This window comes from Hippopotamus amphibius, chromosome 9 (genome assembly GCF_030028045.1).
Source record: "Hippopotamus amphibius kiboko isolate mHipAmp2 chromosome 9, mHipAmp2.hap2, whole genome shotgun sequence".
Taxonomy (NCBI): Eukaryota; Metazoa; Chordata; class Mammalia; order Artiodactyla; family Hippopotamidae; genus Hippopotamus; species Hippopotamus amphibius.
The window spans coordinates 105,696,453-105,715,835 of NC_080194.1; the positions used below are offsets into that span (position 1 = coordinate 105,696,453).

Below are 19,383 nucleotides of genomic sequence, written 5' to 3' on the forward strand. Positions count from 1 at the left end.
TTGTGGCACACGGGTTTAGTTGCTCCAAGGCATGTGGGATCTTCCAGGGCTCAAAGCCATGTCCCCTGCATTGGCAGGTGGATTCTTAACCACTGTGCCACCAGGGAAATTCGAGTTCTTTATATATTTTAGGCATTAACCCATCATCAGTTATATGATTTGCAAATATTTTCTCTCATGTCTTAGGTTGCTTTTTCATTTTGTTGATGGTTTCCTTTCCTGTGCAGAAGCTTTTTAGTTTGATGTAGTCCTGTTTGTTTATTTTTGCTGTTGTTGCCTTTGCTTTTGGTGTCAAATCCAAAAAGTTACCAGCAGATTGACGTCAAGGAGTTTACCACCTGTGTTTTCTTCTAGGAGTTTTATGGTTTCAGGTCTTTCATTCGAGCTTTTAATCCATTTTGAGTTGATTTTTGTGTATGGCGTAAGATAGTGGTCCAATTTCATTCTTTTTTGGCCACACTGCATGGCCTGTGGGATCTTAGTTGCCTGACTAGGGATGGAACCTGGGACCCCAGCAGTGGAAGCACTGAGTCCTAACCACTGGGTTGCCAGGGAATTCTCACCAGTTTCATTCTTTTGCATGTGACTGTCCAGTTTTCCCAGTACTACTTATTGAAGAGACCATTCTTTCACCATTGTATATTATTAGCTCCTTTGTCCTGAATTAATTGAACATATATGTGTGGGTTTATTTCTTGGATCTCTATTCTATTCCATTGATCTATGTGTATATATTTTATGCTAATACCATACTGCTTTGATTACTATAGCTTTGTAATATAGTTTGAAATCAGGAAGCGTTATGCCTCCAGCTTTGTTCTTCTTCCTCAAGATTGCTTTAGCTATTTGGGGTCTTGTTGTTCCATACAAATTTTAGGATTATTTGTTCTATTTCTCTGAAAGATACCATTGGGATTTTCACAGGGATTGTGTTCAATCTGTAGATTGCTTTGGATAGTATGGACATTCTAACAATATTCCCCCAATCCATGAGTATGGGATATCTACTATTTATTTGTGTTTTCTTTAATTTCTTTAATCAGTGTCATAGTTTTCAGTGTACAGGTCTCTCACATCCTTGGTTAAATTTAGTCCTAGATATTTTACTGTTTTTGATGGAATTGGGATTATTTTCTTAATTTCTTTTTCTTATAGTTTGTTATTAGTGTATAGAAACACAGCTGATTTTTGTATATTGATTTTGTGTCCTGTAACTTTACTGAATTTGTATATTCTAACAGTTTTTTGATGAGGTCTTTAGGGTTTTCTATATATAATATGTTGTATGCAAAGAGAGACAGTTTTACTTCTTCCTTTCTGATTTGGATGTCTTTTACTTATTCTGTCTAGGACTTGAAATACTATATTGAATAAATGTGGTGAGAGTAGGCATCCTTGTCTTGTTCCTGATCTTAGAGGAAAAGCTTTCATCTTTGTATTGTTGATTATGATGTTAGCTGTCAGCTTGTCATATATGGCCTTTATTATGTTGAGGTACATTCCCTCTATACACACTTTGTTGAAAGTTTTTTTTTTTATCATGAACTGATGTTGAATTTTGTCATATGCTTTTTCTGCATCTATTGAGATGATCATATGATTTTTATATTTCATTTTGTTAATGTGATGTATCACACTGATTGCTTTGCAGATGTTGAGCCATCCATGCATCCCTGGAACAAATCCCACTTGATCATGGAGTATGATCCTTTTAATATATTGTTGAATTCAGTTTGCTAATATTTTGTTGAGGATTTTGCATTTATGTTCAGTGATGTTGGCCTATAATTTTCTTTTCTTGTGGTGTCCTTGTCTGGTTTTGGTATCAGAGTAATGCTGGCTTCATAGGAAGAATTTAGGAGTGTTCACTCCTCTTCTGTTTTTTGGAAGAGTTTGAGAAGTATTGGTATTAATTCATGTTCAAATGTTTGGTAGAATTTGCCAGTGAAGCTATCTGATCCTGGACTTTTGTTTGTTGGGAGGTTTTTGATTACTGATTCAACCTCTTTGCTAGTACCTGGTCTGTTCAGATTTTCTTATTTCTTCGTGGTTAAGTCCTGGTAAGTTGTGTGTTTCTAAGAATTTATCAATTTCTTCTAGGTTGTCTGATTTTTTGGTGTATAACTGTTCATAGTAGTTTCTTACGATCTTTTGTATTTCTATGGTATCAGTTTGTCTCCTCTTTCATTTCTGATATTATTTGCATCCTCTCTTTTTATTAATAAATCTAGCTAAAGGTTTGTCTATTTTGCTTATCTTTTTTAAAAAATTCTGCTCATAGTTTCATTGATCTTCTCTATTGTCTTTTAAGTCTCTATTTCATTTGTTTCCACTCTGATCTTTGTAATTTCCTTCTTTCTGTTCACTTTAGGCTTAGTTTGTTCTTTTCCTAGTTCGTTGAGGTGTAGGGCTAGGTAATTTATTTGAGATCTTTCTTGTTTCTTAATATAGGCACTTATTGCTATGAACTTCCCTTTTAGAACTGCTTTTGTTTTGGTATGTTGTATTTCCATTTCATTTGTCTCAAGATATTTTTTGAGTTCTTCTTTGGTCCCACTGGTTGTTAAGTAGCATGTTCTTTACTTTTCACATACTTGTGAATTTTTCAGTTTTCTTCTTGTTTTTGTTTTCTTCTTTTCTTCTTGATTTCCAGTTTCATACTATTGTGGGTAGAAGAGATGCTTGATATATGATATGATATGATATTTTATTTATTTTTGCTGCATTGGGTCTTCATTGTTGCACATGAGCTTTCTCTAGTTGTGATGAGTGGGGGCTACTCTTCGCTGGGGTGCACAGGCTTCTCTTGTTGCAGAACATGAGCTCTAGGTGTGCAGTCTTCAGTAGTTGTTGCACTCAGGCTCAGTACTTGTGGCTCTCAGGCTCTAGAGCACAGGCTCAGTAGTTGTGGTGAACGGGCTTAGTTGCTTTGCAACATGCGGGATCTTCCTGGACCAGGGCTCAAACCCATGTCACCTGCATTGGCAGGTGGATTCTTAACCACTGTGTCACCAGGGAAGTCCCGATATGATTTTAATCTCCTTAAATTTATTAACACTTGTTTTGTGGTCTAATACATGGTCTGTCCTGGAGAATGTTCCATCTGCACTTGAGAAGAAAGTGTGTTCTGCTGCTTTTGGATGGAATGTTCTGTAAATGTCTGTTAAGTCCATGTGCAATTTAAGGCCAGTATTTCCTTATTGATTTTCTTTCTGAATGATCTATCCATTGTAAGTGGGGTATTAAAGCTCACTATTATTGTATTGCTGCCTATTTCTCCCTTTAGGTCTATTAATATTTGCTTTGTATATTTAGATGCTCCTATATTGGGTGCATAAATATTTACCAATGTTATATTCCCTTGTTGGATTGACCCCTTTATAGTGACCTACTTTTGTGTCTACTACAGTCTTTGTCTTAGTCTATTTTTGTTTGAATAAATATAGCTACCCCAGTTTTCTTTTGGTTTCCATTTGCATGGAATATCTTCTTCCATCCCTTCACTTTCAGTCTGTTTGTGCCCTTACATCTGAAGTTATTAAACAACCACTTTTACATTAGATTATTTTGAATTTTACTATATATATTTACCTTTACCAGTGAGATTTATACTTTCATATGTTTTCCTGTTACTAATTAGTGCCCTTTTGTTTCAGCTTAAAGAAGTCCCTTTAACATTTCTTGCAAGGCCTAGTAGTGATGAACTCCTTCAGCTTTTGCTTGTCTGGAAAACTCTTTATCTCTCCCTCAATCATGAAGGAGGACAGCTTTGCCAAGTGTAAAGCAATTTTTGGTTGGCAATATTTTTCTTTCAGCCCTTTGCATGTATTATGCCACTTCCTCCTGGCCTGCAAAGTGTCTGCTGAGAAATATGCTGACAGTCTTATGGGGGTTCCCAAGTTGTTTTTCTCTTGTTGCTTTTAAGATTTTTTCCTTGTCTTTAACTTTTGACAATTTAATTATAATGTCTTGGTGTGGGTTTCTCTAGGTTCATCTTGTTTGGATTTACTGGAGTTCCTGAATCTGGAAGTCTGTTTCCTTCACCAGGATAAGGAGGTTTTCAGCCATTATTTATTCAAATAAGTTTTTTGTCCCTTTTTCTGTCTCTTCTCCTCTGGGACCTCTATAATGTGAATATTGGTCCTCTTGACGTCCCTTAATCTATCTACACTGTTTTTTTTTAATTAAAAATTTTTACTTTATATTGGAGTATAGTTGATTAATGATGTTGTGTTAGTTTCAGGTGTGCAGCAGAGTGATTCAGTTATACATATACATGTATCTGTTCTTTTTCAATATCTTCACTGTTTTTAATTGTTTTTCTTTTTGCTGCTCTGAATGGATGAGTTCTACTGCTTTGTCTTTGAGTTTGGTGATCCTTTCTTCTGCTTCATCTAGTCTGCTGTTAAATGCTTCTATTGTATTTTTCAGTTCAGTTATTGCATTCTTCAGCTCTGAGATTTCTATTTTGTACTGTCTTATATTTTCTATCTCTTATTGAGATTGTCACTTTGTTCAGGCATTCTTCTGACCTGGGTGAGCATCTTTATGACTGTTATTTTGAACTTTTATCAGGTAAATCACTTATCTCCATTTCATTAAGGTGTTTTTTGTGAGATTTTCTCTTTTTCTTTCATTTGGAACATATTCCTATGTTTTTCATTTTCCTTGACTCTGTATTGGTTTCTATGCATTCGATAAAATAGTCACCTCTGCTAGTGTTGAAGGAATGGCCTCAGGTAAGAGATGAGCCTTATTGTTCAACCCTTCTCTAGCTCTTGATTATCACTTACACCTTTGTGATTGTACAAGCAGCCTACTTTGTTCTTAGTGGTTCTCAGTAGTTGAGGATGTGCCTTATCCACCTTCCAAAGGGAAGGATCTCAACCTGCACCTAGATTCAGGCTGATTGGAAGCCAGACCCGCAGGCAGCAGCTTTTAAAGTATGCAAATATACCTCTTTCAGGCGAAGAATGGAAAAAGGGTGTTTCTGTATGCTTTCTCTGCACTGAGCCCTGGGCTGACAATCCAGTTAAGGACTGTTTGTTTACTACTGTCCTGTTAAACCCATGAAGGCAAGCCCCACTGGCCATCTGCTTTCAATTCTTTTAGGTATAGATCCAGAATGGAATTTCTAGATCATTTGGTAATTCTGTTTTTACTTTGTTGAGGAACCACTGTTTTCCATTTTACATTACACTGCACCATTTTATATTCACACATATAGTGCATAAGGTTCTAAATTCTCCATATCCTCACCAACACGTATTATTATTTATTTAATAGTAGCCATCCTAATGAGTGTGAGGTGGTATCTCGTAGTTTTTTTCTCTTTTTTATTGCATTAAAACATACATAACATAAAATTTGCTGTCTTAACCATTTTTAAGAATACAATCCAGTAGTGTTAAATACATTCATAATGTTCAACCATCACCACCACCTAGCCCCATAACTCTTTTCATCTTGTGAAACTGAGACTCTATATTTATTAAATAACTCCTCATTGTCCTCTCCCCCTAGCCCATGGCAACCACCATTCTACTTTCTGTCTTTATAATTTTGACTACACTAAGCACATCATGTAAGTGGAATCATAAAGTATTTGTTTTTTCATGAATGATTTATTTCACTTAGCATAATGTCCTCAAGGTTTATCCATGTTTTAGTATATGTCAGAATTTCCTTCCTTTATAAGACCAATAATATTCCATTGTACCACATTTTGCTTATCCATTTATTCATTGATGGACACTTGGATTGCTTCCACGTTTTAGCTGTTATGAATAATGCTTGCTGTGAACATGGTTGTGCAAATATCTCTTTGAGATCCTGCCTTCAACTCTTTTGGGTGCATAACCAGGAGAAGAATTACTGGGTTACATGGTAGTTCTTTTTTTTTTTTTTTTAAACCTATTTATTTATTTATTTATTTATTTATTTATTTATTTATTTATTTATTTATGGCTGTGTTGGGTCTTTGTTGCTGCGCATGGGCTTTCTCTAGTTGTGGCAAGTGGGGGCTACTCTTTGTTGAGGTGCACAGGCTTCTCATTACGATGGCTTGTCTTATTGCAGAGCACAGGCTCTAGGCACGTGGGCTTCAGTAGTCACAGTGCATGGGCTCAGTAGTTGTGGCTTGTGGGCCCTAGAGCTCAGGCTCAGTAGTTGTGGCTCATGGGCTTAGTTCTCTACAGCATGTGGGATCTTCCCAGACCAGGGATCAAACCTGTGTCCCCTGCATTGGCAGGTGGATTCTTAACTACTGTGGCACCAGGAAAGTCCCCATATGGTAGTTCTATTTTTAATTTGTTGGGAAGGATCTCCATACTGTTTTCCACAGTGGCTGTACCATTTTACATTCTATCAACAGTGCACAAGTGTTCCAATTTCTTCACATCCTTACCAGCAGTTGTTTTCTTCCTTCCTTCCTTTCTTTCTTTCCTTTTATAGTACTATCCTAATGGGTTTGAGGAAGTATATATCATTGTAGTTTTTATTTGCATTTCCCTAATGATTAGTGGTGTTGAGCATCTTTTCTTGTGCTTATTGGCCATTCATGTATCTTCTTTGGAGAAATGTCTATTCAAGTCCTTTGCCCATTTATTAATTGGGTTTTTTTAAGCTCTTTATTGGAATATAATTGCTTTACACTGTTGTGCCAAGTTTTTTTTTTTCTGTACACCAAAGTGAATCAGCTGTATTTATACATATATCCCCATATGTCCTCCCTCCTGAGACTCCCTCTCACCCTCCCTATCCCAGCCCTCTAAGTCATCACCCATCATCTAGTTGATCTCCCTGTGTTATGCAGCAACTTCCCACTAGCTATCTGTTTTACATTTGGTAGTGTATATATGTCAATGCTGCTCTCTCACTTCGTCCCAGCTTCCCCTTCGCCCTCCACCCCCTGTGTCCTCAAGTCCGTTCTTTACATCTCCATCTTTATTCTTGCCCTGTCACTGGCTTCATCAGTACCATTTCTTTAAGATTTCTTATATATGAGTTAGCATACAGTATTTGTTTTTCTGGGTTGTTGTTTTTTTATTGTTGAGTTTCAGAAGATCCTTATATATTCCTCATATTAACAGTTGAATATATATCTGGATATAGATCAGATATATGATTTGCAAATATTTCCTTCCATTCTGTGACTTGCCTTTTCACTCTGTTGATTGTGTCTTTTGATGCACAGAAGTTTTTGGTTTTGTTTTTGATGTGTAGAAGTTTTTTATTTTGTTATAATCCACTCAATTTTTTCTTTTATTGCCTGTGCTTTTGGTGTCACATCCAAGAAATAATTGCCAAATCCAATATCACAAAGCTTTTCCCCTATGTTTTCTTTCAAGGGTTTTGTAATTGTAGCTCTTACTTTATGCCTTCCATCATTTTGAGTTAATTTTTGTACATGGTGTAAGGTAATGTACACTAGCTTCATTCTTTTAATGTGGGTATCCATTATTCCCAACACCATTTGTTGAAAAGACACTCCTTTCTCCATTGAATAGTTTTGGCACCCTTGTTGAAATCACTTTAGTATACATGTGAGCATTTATTTCTGGGCTTTCTATTCTATTCCATTGGTTTAAATGTCTTTATTGCCAGTACCACATTCTTTTATCATAGTTTTGTAATAACTTAAGAGGTTTGAAATTAGGAAGTGAAACCCCCAACTCTCTCTTTTTTCATGATTGTTTTGGCTATTCAGGGGTTCCTTGAGATTCAATATGAATTTTAGGATGGATTTTTCTATTTCTGCAAATAATGCTGTTGGGATGTTAACAGAGATTGCATTAAATCTTTAGATCACTTTGGGGGTAGTATTTGCATCTTAACAATATTAAATCTTCTATTCCATGTACCTGGGATGTCTTTCCATTTATTTTGGTCTTCTTTAATTTCTTTCAGCAACATTTTGCATTTTTCAGGGTACAAGTCTTTCACCTCCTTGGTTAAGTTTATTCCTCAGTATTTTATTTTTCTAATGCTAGTGTAAATTAAATTTTCTTAATTTGCTTTTCAGATTGTTCATTGTTAGATACACAACTGATTTTGTATCCTGCCACTTTATTACATTCCTCTATTCTAACAGTTTTTTTGTGTTTAATCTTTAAGGTTTTCTACATATAAGATCATTAAGTTCATATCATCTGCAAACAGAGATAATTTTACTTCTTCCCTTCCAATTTGGATACCTTTTCTTTTTTTCCTAATTGCTCTGGCTAGGACTTCCAGTACAATGTTGAATAGAAGTGGTGGAAGTGGGCATCCTTGCCTTATTCCTGATCTCAGAGGAAAAGCTTTGTCTTTCACATGACATTGAGTATGATAATACCTGTGTACTCTTCATATATGACCTTTATTATGTTGAGATAGTTTCCTTCTATTCCATAGTTTGTTGAGGCACCACTTTTGCCTTTTCCTTTTTCCTCTATCCCCAGTCCAGATGGAGACCAGCTGGTCACCTGTCTTCATGTAAAAACCTTTCCCGCATTTTGGGGTGGGTGCCTGAAAGAAGACAGTTTCAGTTTGCCTTCTTCAGAGAATTTCTCAAGTTCTCTTCCCCTTTCCATTCATTTATCCATTTACAATGCAAATCTTTGAGGCAGCACTGAATGCCAGGCATGGGCACGATGCCTTCCTGTCCACAGGGGGTTTCACATATGTTTTCTCAACCTTCACAGGAGCCATCTGACATAAAAATGATTTCTGTCTGTATATTCAGAAGCAGAGGTGCAGAGGGGCTTGCCCAAGGCAAGGATGGCCACTTCCACCACCAAGAGCCAGCTCCTATAACTCTCTGCCCTAATCTATTAACCCTAGGTTGTTGCTGCTTCTGTGTCCTGCCCTTAAGGTATGTTGCTGACCCCCGGGCAAGTGCCTCCTGTCCCTCCTGAGCTGGCTCTGATCAAGGTGGAAAAAGCCCGGGTTCAATCCTGAAGACTGCTTTTCTCTTCTTGGGTTCACAGAGGTCCTGGGCCTATGTCAAGAAGTGTAAAAACAACATGCGTCCAAATCGGGCTTTTGTGGCTCAGCTGTCAGAGTGGGAGAAGGTTGTCCTTGGAGACATCATCACAGACATCTTGGATCCACTCTACTGATTTTCTCTGTGGCCCATCTATGGGTCCAGAAGAACCTGACTTGGGGGCTTTTTGTGGGTCATGGGCCAGGGTGTGTAACCAGGAATGAGAAGGCCTTTGCTGCCTAGAGCCTTGTGTCAGCCTCTCGCAGTGGTTCTTCCTGGGTTCCTTATTTGCGCCAACACAGCAGGGGCTCAGACTCAGCTAGAGCCGCCATCCCCTGGGCATCCTGGACACCCCCACTGCATTCCTGAGGCTGCCTCTGGAGGAGCAGCGGGCTGCCAGAGCCACTGTCCCACATATCCCCCATAACGTGGACTCTTTGGCGGCTGCCTGGTGGGAGCTCCAAGGGTTCCCCCAGCCTTGTTTTGCTCCACAGGGGGTATCACAATGCCCCCACCCATAGGCAGAGACCTCCCAGCCCCAGAGATGCCAAGCCCAGCCTTGGTTCAGGCCTCAGGCTTCACAGCTTTGAGAGGCTCCTGCCACAAAGGTGTGCCCTTGCCTCATCCCGGGTGCAGCTCTCCCCACCGTTGCCACTGGCCCATCACCTGTATAGATGTCCTTTCCTCGCTCCCCACTCATTTCTGCCTGGCTGTGTTCACCAAGAGGAGATTCTCACCCTCCCACCCCCCACAACAGGTTTCTGGAAATTTCTCAGATCTTAAAGAGAGTTTTCCTCAGAATGTACTTCTGAGTGCTGGCAGCACCCACAGAACAAGCCTGGAGTCAGGAGACAAGGGGACTGGTGGAGAATTTAACATATGGGTCCATGTTCATTCAGCAAACATTCCCTGCCACCTGGGCAGGGCTGAGGACATACAGGTGAACGCCATGTTGCCTCCTAGGAGTCTTTGCAGAGGGTTGGAGGAGCACTCCCCCGCGCCCCAACAGGCCCACGCTCTCAGGGAGTGGGGTTTTGCCCCAGGGTTAGGGCTTTTCAGGCAGTGCACGCTTGAGTCAGGACTTGAACTGGAACAGAGCCTGGGATGGCTGCATGGCCATGGCTTAGGGACCCCTTCATAGGCAGGGCGGAGCCATTGGAAAGTTTTCAGCAAGGACATGGAGGGATGGGCCTTGTGTTTTAGTCAGGGCAGTCTGGCGGCTATGTGAAGGGACAGTAGCGGTGAACTTGGAGACGGGGAAGACGGTAAAGAGGCCCCTGTGAAGATCCAGGTGAGAGAAGAGGCTCGGAATCCCCTCCCTGCCAAAGAGCAGCTTCCTACGGGGGAAAGGGTTTGAGGCAGGTGGCACCTCCCTGAGCCTTGGTTTACTCCCAGCGTGACAGGCAAGGACACTGCTGGCTGAACCACGCAGCTGGCACCACGGGCAGAGCCCCGGTTGGGGTTGCCGCCGCCCTCCACGCCGGGAGCAGGCCAGCGGCCCTCAGAGCACGAGGCCCCGCCCCGGCCCCGCCCCAGGCCTGGATTGGCTCAGGTAGGAGGCGGGGCAAGTGCGCCCGCCTCTCCGGGCTTTTCCCCATTGGTGGTCTCGGCGGCGCGAGCCCGGAAGCGGACGGGGGCGGAGGCCGCGGAGGCGGAGGCGCCTCGGGCCCGCCGGGGTTGCGGCGCTGTCCTCGACTTTCGGCTCCTCCGACCCGCGGCCAGGCAGCAATGCATCCCCAGCCTCCGGGCCCGTTGGGCGACTGCCTGCGGGACTGGGAGGAGCTGCAGCAGGACTTCCATGGCATCCAGGTGAGTGCTGATGCGGGCTTCCATTGGTTCCGAGCCATGTCTATCTGACTCAGGGTCAAGGGTCGGGTAGCCCCGCGTCAGGCAGCAGGGAGCTCGGGGTCAGGGGTAGGGGACCCTGATGTCGCTCCCGACGGAGGCGAGGCCCCGGGTCCTGGTGTCCCCGGTTGAACTTTCCTCTTGGCCTCAAATAAATGTCCAGTGGCCGTACCTTTCGCCCGCGCGGCTGCCGCGACCCCCGAGTGACCCCACTGACTCGGGCGGACCTTCGGCCTCCATTGGAGACTTCGAAAAGAGGCCCCGACTCCGACCTCGTCCCCTCCCGGGAGAGTCTGAGCTGACGGGGTCAGTCTTGGTTCAGTCACTGAGCAAACGCGCCGTGGGCGCCAGCCGGGCCGGATCGGCAAGCAGCGCCTTCCCCGCCCTCGCTGCGAGGTCTGGGCTGAGTGTGGCTGGGGAGCAGCCCGGGAGGCAGCTTGGCTTAGGTCGGGGGAAGTGGTATTTAGGTGAAGTCCCTGGATGGGGGCGGGGACGATCCAGGGTGAAGGACAGCTCCCGCCAGAGACAGGACCACGTGGCTGCGGCAGAGTGAGGGGGAAAGTGGGTGGGCCAGCCCCTTCCAAGAGAGCTCATGGACCTGACAGGGATTGGAGTCTCTCAGACCAGTGGGAAGCCAGGGGAGGGACTGTCTGGATCTGGCTGGTATGGGCCACTGTGCTGTTCTGTGCAGAGGTAGACAGGAGAGTATGATGGCTGGGGGTAGACTGAGGTGGCCCCGCCTGGGCATGAGAAACAAGATTTAGGTAGAGTAGAGCCCTGGCTAGCTGGATGCTTGATCAGGCCTTTGCCTCTCTTGGACTGGTTCCAGCCCTTTGCTGTCCGCATTGAAGTCTGATTGCCACCTGGCTTGGCCAAGCTGCTACCATTTGTACTTCTCCCCAGACCTCTGAGCAGAGCAGACCCAGTCTCCCAGCCTGGGCACCACCGACTTGGCCTCAGCCTCTGCCTGACCTTCCTCACACTGCCTCTTGCCCAATCTCTAGGCTGCTCTTTCTCGAGACTCACCCATTGGGGCAAAGTGCTCTGGGAAGCCTTGGGCCAAAGGTGCTGGGGGAAGGGTAGAGGAATGGTCTTATGGCAAGAGGTCCAAGGGCTAAAGCCTGATGATCTTTAACCCGGGAGGGAGATGCTGGGAGTGCCAGCATCTTGGACAACCTCAGCTCCCCCTGCACTTGCAGGTTGTCTAGGCAAGAGGATCTGAGAAGGCCAGGGATGGCTTTAGGTAGCCTGCTTGGTCCAGAAGGTGGACCCATGAGCCTAGAATCTAGAATCACGATAGGACAGAGAGAGGTGGGAACAACTAGGAGATGGGCTGAGATTAAGAAAACCTTCAGAGAACTCATCTGTTTCTGGGAGAGGGTTACTGTGGGGTTTTTTTTGGCTTGCAAGGGGAACCCTGTCTCCTTGCCTGCCTTGGAGAGACAATACCCTCTGGGAATTCCCTGGGCTGGCACAGCTGGCTGCCTCCTTTCCTGCTGAGACCCTCCCAGGAGCCCTGGAGGAGTCTGTGCCCCACCTCTTTCCCAGCAGGCTCTGGCTCAGGGGCCCCCTAGCCAGCCTGAGCCTTACCCCTACCTGGTTCCCAGGAGACCCACCGGCTGTACCGCCTGAAGCTGGAGGAGCTGACCAAGCTGCAGAACACCTGTATCAGCTCTATCACTCGGCAGAAGAAGCAGCTCCAGGAGCTGGCCCTTGTCCTGAAGAAGTTAGGACCTGTCTCCCCATACTCCCCCATGCCCTCCCATACCCCATCATACCTACCCCACCCTCCATATTCCCTGGCGTTGGACTGGGGGTGGGTGTCTGACCTGGTGGGGGAGAGAGCTGGCACTGACTCCCAGATGTTCCTGGGCATGGCTTCTCCCCTCTCTGGGCTGCATTTGCTTCCTGCCCCACAGGTGTCAGGTGTCATACCTGGGGGTCCCCTGTTCTGACTCTGGCTTCTGTGGCCCCACCTGCAGATGCAAACCCTCCCTCCCGTCAGATGCCGAGGAAGCTGCGCAGGAGCTAGAAAACCAGATCAAGGAGCGACAAGGCCTTTTCTTTGATATGGAGGCCTACTTGCCCAAGCAGAATGGGTGAGACTCCTCCCCCAAGCTCAGTTCACAGCCATCTCTGAGAGAGAGGCCTGAAGCACCATCTTCCTCTGCTTGGTTTCCTGGACCCACTCTCGGCTGACCAGACACAGTCCTATCTCAGGGACAGCCTGAGGGACAGTGACAGCTCACTGCGATGGGTTCTTTGTGGGAATGTACAGGGACTGGGGGGAGCACAGTGAGGGGTAACTAACCACTTGGGAGGTCGGAGAAAGCCTCCTGGTGTAGGTGATGCCTGAGCTGAGTCATAAAGGATGAAGAGGAGTGAGCCAGGCAGATGTGGGGAGGCAGAAACAGCAGGTGTCATGGGCAGAGCTCAGGGTAGGAGGTGAGGGGTTGTGATAGGCCAGAGGAGGAGCCATCCTGCAGAGCTTCCCTCTGGCCCAGTGGGCAGGGGAGAGTGACAGATCAGTTATGCACTTATATCAGCTGCAGTCCCAGCAGAGGACATGGCAGAACCCTAGGCTTAGGGAAAATGATCCAGTGGAGACCGCAAGCAGCAAGACAACTAGGAGAGAGCATGTCCCAGAAGTCAAGGAAGGAAGGACTGGCCAGTAGCCTCAGATCAGATGGCCCGGGGCATCGTGTCGGGGGGGGGGGGGGGGGGGCAGTCAAATGCAATACGGAAAGGGAAATGTTTCCTGGAAGTCAGGGTGACCTTGGAGAGAACCACTTCACAGGAGGGTGGGGGTGGAAGTTGATATTGGGGATGACAGCAGAGCTGAGGAGACAGCCAAGTTTAGGCCATGCTTCAGAAGCTTGGCTGTGATTGGAAGGAGAAACTAGTAACTAGAAACCAGTAACTAGAATTTGGCGTGGTGGTTGAGGAGTGGCTTTTGTTTGGGTGTGTGTGTAACTTTGTACATAGGAGAGAGTTGAGCATATCCACCTGCTGAGGAGTGGGCCGGCAGAGGGAGAGACCCAGAAGAGGGGCACAAAGTGATGGAGGGAAGTCCCTGGGGAGGTGGGAAGGGGTGGGTGTGGGCCCTGTGGTCTTGGGATGAGGGGGCATGCAGAGACGAGGGTGTGGAGGCAGGCGGGGAGATGTCACCTGCCGGGAGGGAGACAGGATGGAAGCTTTGGGAGAGGGTTAGACGAGGCTACTGCTGGGAACGGGCAAGGGCGATGCTGAGAGGCAGCCTGGTCCCAGTCCCCACTGTGCTGTGTGATCTCTTCGCTGCCTCAGGCAAGTCCCTGAACCACTCTGAGCCCATGCATATGGCTTGAGTGTGAACGAGAGCCCACATGGGTACAGCTGCTTAGTACATGACTGTGACTTTCAGTCCCCTCGAGGAGTTCCTCTGGCAGAGAAGGAGGAGACAAGCTGAGATGGTGGGGGTGATGGCAGTGCAGTGATTGGCGAGAAAGCGATTCTGGTTACAAAGGAGGGCTTGGGGGCTCAGCTGGCTCGGGAAGGGAGACCAGGGCCGGTTGGGCCTGGAGCCTCAGTGAGGGAGAGGGTCCTTGTGGGTGGGAGGCAGAATACAGCCAGGGTTTCCGAGGAGGCCCTTTTGGGTTGGGAGGAGCTCGTGGTGTGGCCACGGGTGTGGGTTGCTGCAGTGGGCTTGGGGCTGAGGGCTACCTCTCCTCACCTGGTGTTCCCTCCCCCAGGTTGTATCTGAGCCTGGTTCTGGGCAACGTCAATGTGACACTCCTGAGCAAGCAGGCTAAGTAATTTGTTGTTGTGGGCTGGGTTTCAATCCTACTCCCCGTCCTGCGCCCCAGGTCCCTTCCAAGTCCGCCCCAGCTTCCCTGGCTAAGCTTGGGGCTCAGGGGCTGCTCCCCCATGCTGGCCCTGTGCCCCCACAGCAGTGTGTCTGGAGGTGTGGGTGGGCCCTGCCAGCATCCCAGCCTGTCCCATGAGTGTGTACCCTCTCCCCCCAGGTTTGCCTACAAAGACGAATACGAGAAGTTCAAGCTCTACCTCACCATCATCCTCATCCTCATCTCCTTCACCTGCCGCTTCCTCCTCAACTCCAGGTGGGTATCCTGCTGCGGGGGGTCTGGACCCTGTGTCCTCTCCAGGCCCCAGCGCCAACCCTTGTACCCCTCCCTAGGGTGACAGACGCAGCCTTCAACTTCCTGCTGGTCTGGTACTACTGCACCCTGACCATCCGGGAGAGCATCCTCATCAACAACGGCTCCCGGTGGGCGAGGGCTGGACCCCCGGCTCCCGGGGGCGGGGGAGTGACGCTGGAGCTGCCCTGGAAAGGGTGGGGGGGAAGCCGTGGCCCTCTGAGAAGTGGGAACTGGCTGGGGTATTGGTTTCTTCCCTGTCCCTGAGCCCTGATCCTGGGGGCTGAGGGCACAGGAGTGATGGTGGCTTCCTGATGCAGGATCAAAGGCTGGTGGGTGTTCCATCATTACGTGTCCACGTTCCTGTCGGGAGTCATGCTGACATGGTGAGCGGGCTGGCTTGGTCCCGGAGCCTCCGGGGTAGCTGGGGCAGGGAGAGGTGGCGTCCCCGAGCCCCCACCCCTCCTCCTGCTCTCTGCCTTAGGCCCGACGGCCTCATGTACCAGAAGTTCCGGAACCAGTTCCTGTCCTTCTCCATGTACCAGAGTGAGTGTCTCAGAGGTCCTGCTGAGCTTAGGACTCGTCCCTGGGGAGGGGCGGGAAAGGGACTTGGGGCTCCAGGCCAGTCCTGATAACGCCCTGCCCCCCAGGCTTTGTGCAGTTCCTGCAGTATTACTACCAGAGCGGCTGTCTGTACCGCCTGCGGGCCCTGGGCGAGAGGCACACCATGGACCTCACTGTGGGTGAGTCGGGCGTGGCCGCCCCTCTCTGGAATCCTGACGGGGGAGCTGGAAGGGCAGAGTCCTTTCCCCTCGACCTGGCTCTGAGGGTCAGGGTCTGCCTCTACCCTGGTTGTGCCCCCTGCAGAGGGCTTCCAGTCCTGGATGTGGCGGGGCCTCACCTTCCTGCTGCCCTTCCTCTTCTTTGGACATGTAAGTTGTACATGTGTCCCTGTCCACCTGGCGGTCTGTCCCTGGCTCTGGCTTAAGCAGGGACTGTGTGTAAACCCCTCTCTCCCAGTTCTGGCAGCTTTTTAACGCGCTGACGCTGTTTAACCTGGCCCGAGACCCCGCGTGCAAGGAGTGGCAGGTGAGCTGGCCCCTGGGGAGCGCGCTGGGAGGGCCGGGCCCGGCTTCCATCCTGACCCAGGTTCCTCCCCCAGGTGCTCATGTGCGGCTTCCCCTTCCTCCTCCTCTTCCTTGGCAATTTCTTCACCACCCTGCGGGTTGTACACCAGAAATTCCACAACCAGCAGCACGGGAGCAAGAAAGAATGAGGCTGGGCTTTCCCTGTCTGCCGGCACAGCTCCGTACGGCACCCCCAGCCCGGAAGGGGCTTCTGAACCCCAGTGTTGAGGGGGTGGGGGCTCCTCTCCTCCGGGAGGGTCTCATCTGCTCTCCCCTGGGTTTTGTGGGCTCTGTGGGCCCTGAAGGTGGCGCTGGAGAGGAAGACCTAGGGCTGTGTCCCCATCTTGTGGGAGCTGGGGGCCAGGGGCCTCAATAAAGGACGAGAGGCTCAGAGTGGCTCGGTGTGTGTGCTCCTGTGGTTAAGGCAGGGGCTCTGTGCTGCCATAGCACGGGGTTTGGGGGCTCCTGAGGTCTCCCTGGGGTCTGAGTTAAGGAGACCCAGGTGGAAGCCCCAGATCTGTGCAAACAATACGAGGCAAATACAGAAAACAGAACTTTATTCCAAGGGCCAGAGGTTATTTAAAATTATTTACACTTATTGAAAATCACGGGGAGGGGCCAGGCCCCACTCAGCTGAGAGGAGGAGCCCTTCTGTTCAGCCACCGAGGGTCCGAGGTCTTCACAAAGCATCTGCCCGGTCCCCCTTGGGCACGCCCCTGGGGCTGGCGCGTCCGGAGGGCACATCTCAGGCCTGACGCCGTCTCTGTCCCTGGGCCTGCCTCCTGTGGCAGGGCCCAGCAGAATCCACCCACGAGACTGGCAGAAGGGAGTGAGGAGAGCGATTACATGGGGAAGCAAGTCTGTGGGCTGCGAGGGGCAGAGCAGGGCGGGGCCGGGTGACTCCTAGCTCCACACGTCCAAGGAGTAGCGGCCCTTGGTCATCAGCTTCTTGACGTAGTCCACGGCCTGGGCGTGCTCCACGGCCCCCTGCTCGGCCACGATGTCGTAGAAGGTGTTCTGCACGTCCCTCGCCATGTTCCGAGCATCCCTGGGGGCAGGAAGGAGGTGGCACTGGGGGCCAGGCAAGGGCCCCTCCCCCAGTCGGCAAGTCGGCAGGCAGGCCCCGCCCCTCCCCTGCCCTCGCTCACCCGCAGACGTAGATGTGGGCGCCCCCGTCATGGATCAGCTTCCACAGGTGCGCCTTGTCCTTCTTCAGTAAGTGCTGCACATACACCTGGAGGCGGGGGCGCCGGTGAGGAGGGCTGGTCACACTGCCCCCCACCCCCCGAGGGGCCCGTCCACGGCCTCACCTTCTGGGGCTGCTCCCGGGAGAAGGCCACGTTGAGCTGGGTGAGGACGCCGTCTCTGTGGAACGTGGCCAGCTCCTCGCGGTACAGGAAGTCTTCATCAGAGCGGCGGCAGCCATAGTAGAGCAGCGTCTCCCCCACCTCCTTGCCTGGGGCAGCGGCGGCCAGGGTGAGGGTGGAACCCCGGTCCCGGCCCTGCTGCCCTCCCCCCCGGGGCCCGTACACTCACCCTGCTGCCTCAGCCAGGCCCGCTCCTGGATGAAGCCTATGAAGGGGGCAACCCCGGTGCCGGGGCCCACCATGATGACAGGCGTGGTGGCCTTGAAGGGCAGGCGGAACTGGGACTTGCGCACAAACATGGGCACCAGCGCCCGGTGGCCATTCTCCCCGGCCGGCTCCTTGGCCCGCAGCCAGCTGGTGGCCACGCCCTTGTTGACGCGGCCAGTCTTGGTTTCATACTCCACGGCCACAGCACAGATGTGCACAGAGTTGGGGTGGACCTGGCGGAGGCAGGAGTGGGCGTGCTGGCGTCCGAGGCCCCTTCCCTCCTGCCACGCACCCTGCCACGGGCGTCCCTGCTCAGGGCCTCTTTACACCCTTCGTGGTGCCCAAACCCGTTCAAAGGCCCCTTCCTGGCAGCTTTCCTGACTGGTTCTCGGCACCAGAACCGGAGAGCAGTTTGCAACCTCACAGTCCAGCCTATTGGCACACAGCCAGGAATCTTGAACGAACCGCCCTGGGCACATGGGGCAGAGCTGGGGGACCCTGGGCCACTCTGAGGAGCCAACAACTATGTCCTGTACAAGCGGGCGGGCCTGGAGCCCCCACCTTGGAGGACGAGGCGATGGAGTAGTAGCGGGCCTGGAGACGAGGCAGCAGCTCGCACAGGTGGTCGATGGGGGGCCGCAGGGACGGGTAGTCCTGCAGGATGGCCAGGATGTGCCTCCGAGCCTCTACCACCCAGCTCAGGTACAGCTCCTGGGGAAGATACCGACACAGGTGAGACACGGGTGAGGGGATACAGGGACCTAGGGGGCAGGGCTGAAGTTGGGCCCAGGCAGCGTGGGGAATGGCTGGGTGGGGTGGCCTGGGGGGTGCTGGCAGGGCTGCGGTGCAGGGCTGAGGCGGTGCCGAGTGGCTGGCGCTCTGGGCTCTGGGGTGTGACCGGCAGGCCTACCTTGCCCTCGCCCGAGGAGGAGGCCATCCTGCGCAGCTGCTCCTGCTCCGAGGGCTCTGCAGCATACTGCGCCAGCTCATAGAGCACATTGGTGCGCGGCGGGTTGGTGATGTCCAGGTAGTAAGTGAGGGCCGTACGGTAGGAGGTGGGGCAGGGGAATGGGTGCTTCTTGTTGGACTCCTCTGCAAGGAGAGGGCAGGCGGGGATTGGGGTTAGTGGCTGGCCTGGGACCAGAGGCGGCGGCAGTGGGGGGCGCCATGGGATGGGGTGGGCGAAGCCTCAGGCCTGCTCTCAGGAAGCAGGCAGCCCTGTGGGCGCTGGAAGCAAGGCCAGCTCTTTCTGGGCCTCCCTCGGCTCTGGGGCAAAGCCTCAGGCTTTGGGCACCCTCAAGCTTCAGACTGGGCAGGTAGTCTCCATCAGAGGCAGGACGCTGCTGGGGGAGGCCTGGCAGTCACTGTCCCCGTACAGGAGACCCTTCCCCCGCCGAGAGCTGCTCAGAGAGGTGCCTGCAGAGGCGGAGCCCCCCAAGTGTGCCCTGCCTGCCTGCGGCTGGACCTGGTCCACTGTGGGCTCCAGGCTCACGACTGTGAGATGCCCACACTGGGCCCTCAGCTGCGATGGCAGGGCTGCCTCCAGGTCAGCCTTTACGCTTGGACACATGTGGAGGTCTGTACGTGGGGCACCCAAAGGCCAAGCTCCTGGGCAGCATCCTGTGCACTCGGGCAGCTGCTGGCACAGGCCCACTGCCAGCCCTTGCCGGGAGCCTTCTGCTGCCACAGTCAGCAGGCTGCTTTACTGACGCCTCCCCACAACCAGGCTAGAGCAGGAC

At 50.1% G+C, this 19,383-nt stretch overlaps 3 protein-coding genes across 29 annotated transcripts in view; 2 read left to right on the forward strand and 1 right to left on the reverse strand.

Annotated features, from left to right (window-relative positions):
• STYXL1 (serine/threonine/tyrosine interacting like 1) overlaps nt 1–9,391 on the forward strand; it is a 54,152-nt gene extending 44,761 nt beyond the window's left edge. For 16 of the 18 annotated variants that reach the window (XM_057749065.1, XM_057749079.1, XM_057749063.1 and 13 more), the window contains one exon: nt 8,970–9,391. In XM_057749065.1, the coding sequence (XP_057605048.1) occupies nt 8,970–9,101 (132 nt within the window). In that variant the 3' untranslated portion in view covers nt 9,102–9,391. Of the gene's footprint in view, nt 1–8,823; nt 8,932–8,969 lie in introns of those variants that run through there. The other 2 variants (XM_057749066.1, XM_057749067.1) reach the window with 2 other exon arrangements.
• Nucleotides 9,392–10,206: 815 nt separating this feature from the next.
• On the forward strand, nt 10,207–16,461 carry TMEM120A (transmembrane protein 120A). 3 transcript variants are annotated; one of them, XM_057749136.1, is made up of 12 exons: nt 10,209–10,774; nt 12,418–12,536; nt 12,793–12,909; nt 14,539–14,598; nt 14,812–14,907; nt 14,985–15,074; nt 15,264–15,329; nt 15,428–15,489; nt 15,594–15,686; nt 15,811–15,875; nt 15,964–16,032; nt 16,181–16,461. In XM_057749136.1, exons 1-12 carry the CDS (start codon nt 10,694–10,696, stop codon nt 16,217–16,219), a joined length of 957 nt encoding a protein of 318 aa, XP_057605119.1. In that variant the 5' UTR covers nt 10,209–10,693; the 3' UTR covers nt 16,220–16,461. The 3 variants fall into 3 exon arrangements, with proteins under 3 accessions (XP_057605118.1, XP_057605119.1, XP_057605117.1); XM_057749134.1 differs by having other exon boundaries at nt 10,212–10,774; nt 16,106–16,461; XM_057749135.1 differs by lacking the exon at nt 15,964–16,032 and having other exon boundaries at nt 10,207–10,774; nt 16,106–16,461.
• A 149-nt stretch (nt 16,462–16,610) lies between these two features.
• Nucleotides 16,611–19,383, reverse strand: part of LOC130860718 (NADPH--cytochrome P450 reductase) — a 63,110-nt gene continuing 60,337 nt past the window's right edge. For all 8 annotated transcript variants that reach the window (XM_057749305.1, XM_057749299.1, XM_057749302.1 and 5 more), the window contains 6 exons: nt 18,555–18,736; nt 18,206–18,355; nt 17,607–17,877; nt 17,381–17,526; nt 17,219–17,304; nt 16,611–17,118 (listed from right to left, as the gene is read on the reverse strand). In XM_057749305.1, the coding sequence (XP_057605288.1) occupies nt 16,974–17,118; nt 17,219–17,304; nt 17,381–17,526; nt 17,607–17,877; nt 18,206–18,355; nt 18,555–18,736 (980 nt within the window). In that variant the 3' untranslated portion in view covers nt 16,611–16,973. The remainder of the gene's footprint in view (nt 17,119–17,218; nt 17,305–17,380; nt 17,527–17,606; nt 17,878–18,205; nt 18,356–18,554; nt 18,737–19,383) is intronic.

Excerpts from the sequence above, each read along its gene's own strand:
- TMEM120A (XM_057749134.1), top strand. The coding sequence starts at position 10,694 with ATGCATCCCCAGCCTCCGGGCCCGTTGGGCGACTGCCTGCGGGACTGG. Across the intron at positions 12,537-12,792 it reads CTGGCCCTTGTCCTGAAGAA|ATGCAAACCCTCCCTCCCGT; the intron begins GTTAGGACCTGT and ends CCCCACCTGCAG. Across the intron at positions 16,033-16,105 it reads CCGCGTGCAAGGAGTGGCAG|GTGCTCATGTGCGGCTTCCC; the intron begins GTGAGCTGGCCC and ends TTCCTCCCCCAG.